General features: G+C 39.4%; 1 protein-coding gene across 11 annotated transcripts in view; it reads right to left on the reverse strand.

Moving 5' to 3' along the window:
• Window positions 1-3061: 3061 nt before the first annotated feature.
• The window catches only part of LOC108899034 (calcium-activated potassium channel subunit alpha-1), an 81412-nt gene continuing 70969 nt past the window's right edge, over window positions 3062-13504 (reverse strand). For 4 of the 11 annotated variants that reach the window (XM_051066290.1, XM_018699273.2, XM_018699270.2 and 1 more), the window contains 8 exons: window positions 13014-13127; window positions 12680-12772; window positions 11579-11709; window positions 10597-10791; window positions 10007-10125; window positions 9654-9875; window positions 6375-6403; window positions 3062-5477 (listed from right to left, as the gene is read on the reverse strand). In XM_051066290.1, coding sequence (XP_050922247.1) covers window positions 5326-5477; window positions 6375-6403; window positions 9654-9875; window positions 10007-10125; window positions 10597-10791; window positions 11579-11709; window positions 12680-12772; window positions 13014-13127 — 1055 coding nt within the window. In that variant the 3' untranslated portion in view covers window positions 3062-5325. The remainder of the gene's footprint in view (window positions 5478-6374; window positions 6404-9653; window positions 9876-10006; window positions 10126-10596; window positions 10792-11578; window positions 11710-12679; window positions 12773-13013; window positions 13128-13504) is intronic. The other 7 variants (XM_018699279.2, XM_018699278.2, XM_051066291.1 and 4 more) reach the window with 3 other exon arrangements.

Below are 13504 nucleotides of genomic sequence, written 5' to 3' on the forward strand. Positions count from 1 at the left end.
TCCTCAACAATGTCTCTCCGATCATGGACCATGTCGCGGACAACGTCTCGGTGATTGTGGACGACATCTCGGCGATTGTGGATTGATGTTATGGGTGAAGAGGTGACACCTGGAGGAAATTGAAGGGAAACATACAAAGGAAAATGATCAACACCCTATGACCTATTCTTCATCAACAGTTACCATGTAACCATGAAAACACAGATAAATATTCAACATTACAGATGAACCAGAACATTAACAAACATTAGAGGGCTGTGTCAGAAAATGAACAGCTGAGTGAACAGCTGAGTGTCATCTCCTCCTCCATACAGAATCATTATTTCACATTTCAACCTTCTTATTAAAACATATTTAAAATGTCTTTGTTTTGTGTTGTTTTCATTTAATGAATAACAACCAACTTTACAAAAGTCTTAACAGCAGCTTATGTGAAAAATAAGTGTAAATAAGTGTTGAACTGGTCGTTAAGATATTTTTAAAATGACCCTCCTGTCAGGTGAAAAGCTGACAGTATCCAGCTTCAACTAGCACAACAAACAAAATTACGGTGTGTTCCAGTTATACTTAGAAGTTGTAATTTCTGAGTTCCTAGACAATTGGTTTTAGCTATATTACGGTTACACATAAATGTCAGAGGAGAGTACTAGAGCTAGCCTCCCTGCCAGCAAAGCCACAGTTGGCAGATAGCATGCATAAAAACACTAATAATCTGATGATCTTTTTATCATTTTTTTCCCTTTGCTTTTCTTGGGAGGGCAGGGGGTCCCGTTGGCGGGGCAGGCCGCCCTGCCAAGACAATGGTAGAGGAAACACTGAGACTTTTGAATGTGTACTCTGAAAATGTACTCTGAAAAAGCAACTATAAGACTTTCATGTGAGTGTCCATGTTTTCCTGTCTTTCATGAGTTTTTTCCTGGGCCATCAACTCATAGGTGACGTCACTCTGCTGTAACCATCTTTAAACTCAGTATCAAGCTTGAAGAAAAATTTGGCTAGTCTCTACTTTCATTATTGTTTGCACTTAAAAAATAAGGATGAAGATAAACGACTAAGAAAAATTACATTTCTTTGTTACTTATACTGTTTTATGTTTTTATGTTCTATTTGAGTAAAGGAGTTCAGTTAGAAGGTCACACACATCTTAGAAACTCATACGTAGACATTTCAAAATGCACCTGCATTGTTTTGCATTTTGTGACTTTCAGTCAAATAAAAGACTTTCAAGTTACATCACTGAAGTATTCTTAAAAACAGGGTTAAAATCTCATCTTGTCTCATTCTCATGAACCCAATATCATGTACTGTCTTGTCTTGTGAGCTGAGTGTATCATCACACCTCTAATGGATACTAATCATTATAGCTGAATCAGAACATTCTCCAAACATCAGAGGAGAAAATGGGCTATTTACTGTCACACATGACAAGAAAAAGCATCACATCCTTAAGAACCAACAACAAAGTAACTAAAATGTTTGAGGCTCAAACTTGTGGAGGAGCACAGAGTTAAATTTAGCTTTCAAGCTTGAATTTAACATATAACTCTGCTCAATCAAGCATTAAAACACCACAGATTACTACCACAAATCTACCATGACAAATAAGAACAGACAAGAGAAAAAAAAACAGATGCTAAACTGCCACCATGACAATGACAAAATATGACTTCAAACAAATATAGTAATGTAATGTAATGTATCAGGAATGGTCACAGAACTTCAGAGATGCAGTAAGAACAACCTCAAAGAGACAATGAAGCTGACCATAAATAGATGTAAAATAGGCAAGTTAAGACACACAATAATGCAATAAGACCACAAGTAGACTCAAACAGACTATTAAAGTTGCCTTGCCTCCGTAAGGTATCCGCAGCTCATGTTAGGGACGCTACAGTCACAGAAACACAAACACACGGTAACCCACGCACATAAAAACGGAGAGGAAGGAGAAGGAAAAAGCCTAAAACGTTTTTAAAAGATAAGCTAAAGCAAATGCTAACGCTAGCCGGTAGCTAGTTTGCCCTTAGCCTTACCTTCGCGCCGCAGGTGTATTCAATTTCCAGCCTCACGCTGTTCGACAAAAACAGCTCCAAAGCTTGTTTTAGCATCCAGGCTTATTCGGTAATTAACTTTTATTCGGTAGTTAACTTTTCTCATAGTACTGACAAACCAAGGTAACGTTTCAAACGTTGGTTTAAATCTGTTTTCCGACTTCCTTTCTCCGCCTCTCTGCACTCCTCACGGAAGGTCACGACACATGATCCGGCCAATGAGAACATACGCAATACAGTCTATAGAAAAAACGCCAATTGGCCTTTTAAACTTTTAACCATGCAGTCTATGCTTTTAACACATTAAATCTATTAATTTTCTTAACTTCTAAAATTTTGATTTGAGGATGCATTTGTTTGGGGGTGGGAGGGAGGCGTTACCTCCTATTGCCCCTGTGTAGAGCCGGCCCCGGGCCTACCCTTTCTATAGTTAAATTGTTTTTTGTTTATTGTTGTGTTTTGACCTTCAAGGCCAGAACAGCAAGATAGAATCAGCTGTGCATAGAATCATAATTTTAAGTGCATTACATGAATACAGCTTTTTCTAATAGTTAGTTTAAAAAAAAAAGTCTTTTTTTTTGGGGGGGGGGGGGGGGCATAGCTACATGTGTTTGTTTATTAAGAAGAAGGTGACACTTTGGCTGGCAGAAGGATCAGGGAAAATCTGCGGCCTCTCTGTGAGGTGTTAGACTATAAATATTATTGGCATGCTGACAGTCTCCCACTGTGCCGTGGTGTGTAAAATCGTTAACAAGCAGCATGATGGGCCCTCACCATCCCCAAGGTGAGAATGAGGAGAGTGTTTTTATCAGCCATTATCCCGAGGGTGCAATGAGGTGTCCCGTGTCACATGATATGTGCCTTCTGTCATCATCACAGAGGAAGACTTTATATATATAGTCCCTCTTTGATAGACAAATGTGTTAAATGTGGCCTAGAGCTGCTGTATTCTGTGCTGAGCCTTGCTAGGGTAACTTCCTGGAAAAGTTGGAGAAAATAAAAGACGTGACTGTAGAACACAATACATCAGCTTTTAATTTGTGAAAATACAAAATGAAATCATGTACAATTTATGTACAAGCCTATTTGTACAAGACAATAAACTGTATTTATTATTGGGTATTATGACATAGTCAGAAATATCAACTTAGCACTGTCATTGTGATCACAAGTCAATGTGCTAAAAAGAAAAAAAAAACCTGCACAAAATAATACAAACTAGACTGCAATGCCGAATGTCTCTCAACCCCACAGGTACTGGCAAACAAGAACACACTAGAAAGAAATATTTTACATTAAGCTTTACAGATTTCTTTGAAAAGTACATCAAAATGAATTGCTATTAGGCTCTGCTATTGATGGTGGATCATTTAAAAATAATTTTAAGACTTTTTAAATTATGTACTACAGTTCTTTTTTTTTGTCTCCAGGGAATTACAGCCTCATATTAAGAACTTCAAAAATAATTTTTTTTTCTTGAAGAATGGTTTCTGAGCTGGCAAGATGGAAAGCAAAGAGGGAGGTACATTTCTCAGTCTCACAGCAAAAAGTAAATTTTTGCTTGAATCTAGGTAAACTAGAAGCCTCTTTTCGCAGCAGTGGGTCTTCTGGAGTCCTCCGTTGGCCTCAGCACTGCCTGGCACATTACTGGCACTGAGGGATGGGTGGCTTGGATGTTCTCTGTGCCAGTAAAAATGTCACAACCTCCTCTCTTTTCACATCCAACGTGAATCCCCGGCTAGACTGTGACGCATCCTCAGTAGAAGAATTTTATGGATTGCTTGTGTTATTTATTATTATTATTATTATTTTTTTTTTTACTTTTCTTCCCCTTCATTGATTCTGAAGTAAAGTGACAACAGTGCCAATATAGCTTTGCTCTGTTATTCAAATAAGACATGATTAATAACCATTCTTTGCTCTGTATTCACATGCTCACAAACTGAGACAAATGATTGATGCTTCATCAGATGTGTATGAACTGTTTGTTTTATGGATATAACAAATATATAATCGATCACCAAAATGGTTTCCCAACAGAATAGAATAGAAATAGCCAAAACCGCTTCTTATGATAGAGCTGTTTTTTCATGTATCTACAAAAAACATGAACATGTCTGATTATGGCATTAAGATTGGTCATGGAGTACATACAAAAGCTTAATGGTCTCCAAGACAATCCTGTGTCAGGCAGTGCTTACAGCCAAAGGAGGACTTAAAGATGCCCACTTCATGCGATATGTGGCTTTCACATTCAGCTCATCTACAGACTTAAAATGTGGCATCATGCTGTATCATAGAATTTGGCTTTGCTTTCTATGGTGACTTAAATAAATGAATAACTCTGCCACTGTATTCAAAACAGATTTTTGGTTTTATTATAATGTTTCCAGCAAAACAGCTCTATCATATTTGGCTTTCCACAGGAAAAAAAAAAGAAAAGAAAAAAAGAATATCCGTAACGTTTTCCCCCTGGAGCGACTTTGCAGGTACTTCAACTTATAGTCAGAAAGATTTCTGGGATTTTGGACATTGCAACCAAACAAGTGACATGAAAACATTTATAACAAATGACTCAAAAAGGCAAATATAAGACAAATATAAATGGATAGAGATAAGGCTGGAGCCAAATGCCATTTACACATGGACACTGGCCATCATAACTGTCACAAATGTTGTGAATTAGCTCCAAATGGCAAAGGAATCACTGAGAGTCAGTCACTAACAATGCCATTGTGGTGGGGTCGCAGCTGGATGTAAAATACACGTTAACATACTGTACAGAATAACTCTGCAACACTGGGTAAAGTAAATGCAGTAGTAGTAGTAGTAGTAGTTGTTCATCGACAGCTAAAAAGGCAACTTTTACAATTGCAAAATTTGATCCAGTAATCATCTCTTTTAGTAGCAGTAGTAGTAGTAGTATTCATTTTTACATGACTTGTCTCCTTCAAGTGACCCTCATTCCCCAAAATGGAACCAAAAAAGTAATGGAGTCTGGTCACCACTAAAGATTAGCTGTGCAAACTAATGGCTGAATGGCTGACACACTTGACTATGATTGTCTTTATGTATATTTCATGTAGGATTTCTTGTACAATAAGCCTGCTGCAGAGGTGAATGAGGAAAAGCAGTTTGTGTTTGACTCATCTAATGTCGGCTGATGATTTATGTTTGCAGATGAAGGAGATATCCCGAATCCCAGCCTGACACACACACGATGGAGTCCTCTGGGAGTCCAGTGCGTCCAGGTGTCGGCGTCAGGGTCCGGAGCTCAGCACTCGTCTTCTGCTTCTCTGATGGGCGGAATCAAGCTGCTTGTGGATTTATACTGACTGACTTGGTTGACGGCGAGAGTATTCACAGGCTTGATCTGTATGGTCCTCAGGTGGGTATTCTCTGGCTCATCTGTAAACCATGTCTTTTCTGAGAAAGAGCCAAAATCATATAGAGACAAAGAGGAGGGACATCAGACAGTTAATGCTACATGGATGTCAACTGCAATTTGTTTTGCTTGTGTTTAAAGTGCACACAGAACATTGGGAGGACATTGTAGATTTTAAAAGAAATACTTGTTTGGATTTATAGTGTAGAAAGAAATTCTGACATGATAAAAAAGGTAAGCTCAGAGGTAGAGTTTTAAGGGCGGGTTAATTATCACTCAATGTCCCATTGTCCCAGTTTTCACCTCTGTAATGTCACTTATCAAATAGTTTTTCATATATACCATACTGCCATTGAAGCATGCTGTTTTGTTGGATCAGCAGACATGCAGGTTACCACTTAAAACAAAATCTGTTTTTAAACTTCCTTGTACTAAATTAGAAGTTAATACTTATAACTTCACAATTCATACTTAAGGTTTTATATATATATATGTATCTTTTTGAAGGGCTTCAGGCTTTTTGGCTTGATGCAACTTTCTTTTTCTTATAGAAGGAAATAGATAGTCTGGAATAGTATATCACGGGTGATTCATCCACTTGGCAGTGTCCACGGTCATGCATTTTCATCAACATGACTTAAGGCTGTGGTGCTACAGTGCATTAACACATATGCCAGTAGATACACATTGCCAATAATAAAACATCAAACATGACTTGATATAGAATAAAAGTGAAGTAGCATCAAACCATTCAGTTGCAATCACACAGTCACGCCCTACAGTGAGATGTACTGCATAGGTCATAACCATGCGCTCCTGTGCAGTCATTTGGAAACACCAAACTACTTGGCTTTCATTCAGAGGGCAAAATGGTCAGCAAGGACATGACCGTGTTCAATGCATTATTTAACATCATGCATAATCATTCACTTCCATACCTTGGCCCACTCTATTCATCCTTGTTGCACTTTGGAAAAAGAAAGTAGTACACTAAATGTAAGCTAGATGGCAAATACTAATATGACCATTAATAACAGAAACTGCACAGCATGATGATCAGAGGCATAAAAACAGCAGATGCTCTCATTACATATGAATGTAGAGTAGGTTAAACAGTAGGGTGCAACCAAACAGCTCAATGAAAAGTAAAGAAAAACAGAACATGGATCATGTCAGAAAATCTTTTAGTGCCATTACTATGCATCTAGCCACTGTAGCATGTGTCAAGCAGCCATACTGTATCCATGCCTATTGCCAAAACAATTGGAGGGGGGTGATGTCCATGTTTTAGATGTAATTCAGAACCCGATGAGCAGCATGCAGTTAACATACCACATGTGTTATACAATGTACTTTGGTTTCAGCACAAAACAAGAGGGCTCAGCAACTTGTGTAGAACATAAATGTACTTCTGTAAAATGTGCAACGTAAATGAATTTGTGCAGCTGAACAGGTTCTCTAGCACAGATTACTAACCATAGAAAGCTTGTAGCGTTCATTCAGGAGCTGTGAAAATGTAATGTGTTCATTCATTTTTTGAATGAACAATCAAACAGTATTTGAGTGTGAATATGTTTTTTTTTATAGAAACAGTAGTATGTTAGAAGGTATTTTTGAGAATGCATACCTCTGCCAATTCCACAAAATCCTCTATATGAGTTAATGATAGAAAATGTTTAGATATTTATAATTGAAATACACAGGATGACAGACAGTAATGCCTATTAACTCAAACCTAGATCCTGTCTGAGAATACTATGGCTAATTGTACAATGTAATGAGTAATGTTAATTTAAATTCCTATTTTATGGAGTTATCCTCTTGGTAAGAGCTGACAGGTGTGTTTGGGGATACTCAAGAACTGCAGGATGAGCCCTGCTGTTGCCTTTATATGACTGCATTCAGCAAAGATGAAGGCTCAGTCTGCTCTTGATGGATATGCATCTCTGCAGCAAACAACTGTTTGCAATTTCCAGCTTTCTTGGAGTCCCTGATTTGGGCCCTGCAGAGGGTGCCACACATTTTTGTCAGAGTGAGACTTGAGGAGAGGGTCTCAGTGAGCTTCTGGCAAACCATCAGATAGGTAAGGGTCTGGTCTCAGCAGGAGAGAGTGAAGTATCTGAACTGGAGCTATTGGTGAACTGTGGAAGGAACACTTTGTGGAAGAGGCAAAGTCGTAAACCTTGCCCATTTTGGTGGAGGTCACTGATGTAGTCAAAAAGCTCTGTCACAAGGCGCCATGGATGGATGAGATATATCTTGAGATTCTGAATGCTCTGAATATTGTTGAGACGTCTTCAACACAAATCTTCAATGTCACTTGACAGTCTTGGATTGTGCCTGTGGACTGCCAGATGGTGGCAATGCCAGTGTTCTGCCAGGGAGGCCCTGATAGATTGTCAAACCTCAGATTCAGGAGGAGCAATGTGGATTCTGTCGTGGTCATTAAATAATAGACAAGTTCTTTACTTGTGCAGGAATACTATGCAGTCTGCAAGTATTGTGTGGACTTGGAAAGTTTAGGGCTGTTTGCCTTGTAGTTGCTTGGGGCATAATGATTATGAGGCACTGCTAAGAGTCATTTAGTGCCTGTATAACTGGAGTGAGAGCTGTATCAGTATTTTCAGCTTTCAGTCAAGTATGATCCACACTAAGCTCTGCCAAGCATGATTTTTTTGTTGTTCTCAACAAGAGAAGGTGCAGCTGAGAGGTGTAGAGAGTCTGGTTTGGTGACTTATGAACTGAATCTCTGTCTTTTTGCAGATGATGTAGCTCTGTTTGCTTTATTGACCCATGACCTTTAGCACATACTGGGGCAGTTTGTAACAGAATGTAAAGTGAGTGCAGTTTCTTATTATCAACAAAAATGTAATCACTGGTTATCTACCAAGTAATAATACCCATATTGTTAGTCAGACATTCACTAAAAAGCTTTGGAAAAGAGTTAATCCAATATAAAATAACACTGAGATGTAACATTCACATGTGAAGACAAAATAATTATAATGGTGGTGCAGCTTTATTATACTGTACTGTAACACGTCTTGCTTGCAAATATCTTGACAATTAATACTCCATGGACGCAAATAACATTTAAGTAAAAGTATAGCATCTGAATGTTGATGGAGATCAAAAGGCATTAAGAGGACATAATGTTCAGTATTTCAAAAACATGACAAAATATGAACTTTTTAAGACATGTAATTTAAAGTGCAGTTCAAGTACAGTAAGGTCCAACTTTAATTCAGACAAAACAAACACAAGTTTCAACATAGCAAAACTTGGAATGCTTTAAGGTGGAGAGACCTGGTGAGAGTTGTTAACACATGAAAGCACAGTATAAGTAAAACTAAAGGGTTTGAAATGTTTGTCAATTCCTACTGTTATTATGTATTTTATTGGCCCATATCAGACATATAAAAATACTTCTTTTGCTTTTAGGGCCCATCCATCTCATTTTAACCAAGATGGCATCATCTCAAACTGGAAGCGTTTAAATCACATGTTGGAGTTGGCCCTGTGTGTATAGGTAAATCATGCACACGCAAGGAGGGTAGTTTGTCCTGGGCGTAGAAGGATTTTAAAATGCATGGGGCTGTACAGAAGGAAGAATGAGTCCAACCCTCTAAAAATAAAGTCATTCACTTTAACTTTTCACATTATAACATGATACTTATCCATTTTTCTTTTTCTGGTGTGGCAGTAATACCCTTCCATGGATGAGGTTCTAACTATCAAACATTTCTTAGTGAAAATGGTGAAAATCACGAAAAGTTCTATGAAGTCATGATAAACATTACCTCAGTGCTGAAGAATAACAGAATTATTCAAAACCCTGGTAAAGGTTCACGGTAATTCTTGGCTTAAAAAATGTACATGAATGGAAAATTGACAGCCACAGTAAAGAAACTCCAAGAAGAACCTCAGCGCATGGGGGCACCCAGGAAAGACAGAAGCTCTTTGTGATTGCTTACTTTGCCCAATACCATGGGATGGCCCTGTTAAAGGGGAAAACTGTTCTGTACTGCATGGTGTTACTGAATGCAAACTAAGACATAAAAGTAACACATACATACACATTCAGACAAACATACACACATCACCAGGCAGACATGTCACAATCTGTCTGCACCCTGCAAAAGGACGCACAGGACAACACTGTTGGCAGGCACTGTTCACGGACATAGAAAGTCAGAGAGCTTTAGAGGGGCACATACTTTTGTTTGTCTCGAGAGTCCCTGCTTTTGATGCGGTTGGTGCGGTTGGTGGTTGGGATAGAGTGGACGGAGGAGCTCTTTTTGCTGGAGGAATGGGACGAATGGGAAGAGTGGGAGAGGCTGGTTCGAGACTGGCCGGCATTGTGGTCAAACTGCATCAGGCAGAATATCAGGTCTGAGGGCACCAGCTCAAACGCATACGGTGGATTGGTTATGACATACCTAGAGGAGAGAGAGAACAGATGGGAGGCCAGTTCTAAATATAGTGTAGGTAGAAGTGATTTTTCTGACAATTTTTTGTGGAACTCAGTTTTGAGAATTTAACTTCAAGGATGCATTAGGTCTGTACCCACCGTTTGGTACACTGGCTTTGCGTGTTCAGATGTGCATCTCGTAACCGATAGATGCCAAAGCACAGCATGTTGTATGTTTTCAGGGCTTTACAAAACAGGTCGCCATAACAACCACCATCCTGCAAGACAGTGACAAAACACAGTGTAGTGCACAGTCTGTATTTTGGACCACATATTTATCAACCATTCCTCGTAAAATTACTTTTTTACTCTTGAAATTATTTTACTTATATTCTCAACTGGATGACAACATATTATATATGTAGTTTATGGCCTGAATGTCTTTGCAGGCCATAAACTACAAGGCTGTTGACTACAACTAAGATCTTTGTGTATATATGTTTTAATATGAAATGTAACATTGCTGGGATTTTTTTTACTGAATGTATTTGATGATGTTTGGATTGGATTAAAACTGAATTTCATTGTCAAAGATCTCACCTATTTTTAGACATAAAATTCCTGTTACTTATCTGAACTTTGAAACACAGCCGTCCCTGTTAGTCTGAGTCATTTCACTAAAGTCAGTTCCCACAATACAAGCAGACAGAGATGTGCCAAGCCCTTGGGTGACAAGACCAGTCACTTACCCCGAGGTCGGCAAAGGGCCCGTCGTACAAGGCCAGCTGTGCCACGCGACACCTGTCCCTGTTCGCCAGGGTCTGTGGCGTGCTGTAGCCGCCCCGCAATGCATTCTCCTCCGCCAGCAGCCCCTCCAGCTCTGGGGTCGCTCCGCCTGTTACCAGCGTCCGGATCAAGGTGAGGATATTATCATTGAAGTATGTCTGAAGGAATGAAGGTAGAGGGGGGGTGAATCCTTAAGCAAATGCCACCAAAGTCACAACTGAACCTTCTCAAAGTGCCAGCCAGCTCGAATGGTGCTATCTAACTCTTCTCTGTCACGTCACATTGCTCTGTGCACTGAGTGAAAAGACAGGAGAATCCAATTACTGCAGGTTACTCTCACTCCCATCAGAAAGAGACACAGAAAGCCCATATATACATTCGTGCTGTACAGGCATTTGTTGCAGCTAAAAAAATCAGCTTTACAAACTGCATGCTAAGACTGAAGCTGCACTCCCCTCAGCGTCTTTTTAATTCAAACCTGTTATTGCTTTGTTAATTTTAACAAGGGCAAATGTCTGCCCTTTTCTTTGAACTGCAGTCTCTTGTCTCCCCCTGCTTGTACAGCACAGTGACATCTCCCTCGGCTGCTGACAGCACTATTGACTAAGATGATGGATGAGGGCTGTCCATTAGGTAGCATTACCTTTGTCTACACTGGAGTGCACTTGAAGGCAGCTTTGTTCTAACCTCACTCAAACTGAAAGGCAGACAAATGAAGCCATCATACCTAGTACAAGTTCCAGTCCTGTCATCTATTGTTTTAACAGGAGCAGAATGTACCTACATTTTTTTTTCTTTTGGGGTATATGTCTTGATATCACAACACACGATTTCTTTGCATACTTCAGATTACTTACAGATATGATATGTCACTGCACAAAAACCTCCATCATAATCTCTTTATATCCACAGATTTGTCTGCAAGCTAAATTGATTCTGACTTACAGCACTCATTAAGGAATCCAGCACACTGACTGCGAAGGCTGTCCCACAGGCAAAAGGCTGAGTGAGGTATAACTCTGTGTCTGGGTCGTCGTCGTCATCTTGGTCCAGGAACTGAACATTTGAGTCATTCACTATGGATGCAAATGTAGAATTCGTCAGTTATTTAAATTCTGCTTGTTTGTTTTCTCCACACTGTTCATTTGTGGTTTGAAAAACAAAGCATGGATTGTGTGCTTAAGCATACATCAGGCAAATACTTGATTGATGTGAAGAGGAGGACACAAAAGTACAGTGGTTGTGCACAACAGTCAGTAGCTGCAGATATGGACTGTATTAGAAATCTGTGTTTGGCAAATTCTCCTTCTTTTCTTTCTTCTGAATTTGGACAAAATTGTCTTTCAATTGACTGAAATAAAACTGTATCTGTGGTATTTGTGTTGGACCTTGTGGCCAACTTGCCTCTGCCACATTCCATATCCAGGCCATTCATGCACAATCATGACACCATGCATATTGTCAAAGCTCCAGGCCTTGATTCAAAGTCCTCCTGAGGTCAATATCAGTAACACCAATATGCCATTGTTTGTCTTGTAAATCCAAGACAGAACTTCCAATTACTTGTACTTGCATGTCAAAACAAATGAAAGCATCTCATTGCCCCAGAACCTTCTTTGAAGATGTCTTTGAGCACAAAAACACATGCAGTAGCTGGAAGAAAGTAATGATGTAAAATTTAGTTGGAGAACTGCTACATCTGTGAGGACAGAAATAAATGTCAGTCATATCGACAGGGCTGAGATGAAAGAAGGGCACGGGCCAGAGAATGTGATCCGACAGAAGATGCTATGAAAACAGCCACAAGGACTTCTGAGGGATCAAAGGCCTTGTAATTCTTAGAAAAATAAAAGGGAGAAATTTCGCTTTGAGATAAGGGGCCAAAACAAGACAGGCAATTTCAACCAGAACCAAGGGTAAAATGTGCTCAAAGTGATGCTATGGGAATGGACTGAGCCTCTTGTGCAGCGAGAGAAATCAAAAGAAAGCTGATATGGAGGCAGCAGCAGTTACAACACTGCAGTACAGGACAGAGGCACTTCTTACCCAGCTCAGTTATCATTTGTATGCTGGTCCCACTGCTTTTATCCTGACTGAATGAAATCACAGGCACTTTTTTGCCTGGCTTTGCTAATGGTGCTAGACAAGTATTGAGGAAAAACAGTTACTGGAGCACGTCAACAAGGGACAAAAAAAAAAAACAAAAAAAAAAAAAAAGCATGAAAACACAACTTTTAGTACAGTTAATCAAGCGTTGATCAGCCTCTAATTGCAGAAATTGTTTTCAGATCTGTTTACAACTACTTAACTGGAAAAAAAACATGCAACAGCAGAGCTAGCATATCAATCATCTGACACAAATACACAGCAGCAAGCATACCTAGTTCTGTTATGATGGGAATATTTGCTCCAGTTGTGACAGAAGTCTGCCTTACTAATCCGTGGACTGGGCTGTTTTCAGGGGAAGATCTATCCATCCCTGGTGGTGTGAAGCCTAAATGGAAACACACATAACATAAAGCACATCTCTTAATGCAATATTCAATACTTTATCAGGGGCTACAAACAGGCATATCAGCAGAACTAATACACTGGGGCTATTTCATCCATTTCCCAGCCACTGCTAAAGCATAAAGTTGCTGAGTGTGATGTTACCATATTCTTGACAAGGTCCAATATTAGTCTATATATAATAGATGTGACATACTGCTCATTTTGTTTCCCTTAGACTGTGTGTGCACGGAGACGGAAACCTTTTACACACACACGTGCACAGAGAGAAAAAGCATGTACAGTACGGAGCCATGAAATAGAAAATAAGTGACGCAAGATTGAATTCAGATGGACTTGACATTCCTTGCTTTCCTCAGA

This window comes from Lates calcarifer, linkage group LG23, assembly GCF_001640805.2.
Source record: "Lates calcarifer isolate ASB-BC8 linkage group LG23, TLL_Latcal_v3, whole genome shotgun sequence".
In the NCBI taxonomy this organism is placed as follows: domain Eukaryota; kingdom Metazoa; phylum Chordata; class Actinopteri; family Centropomidae; genus Lates; species Lates calcarifer.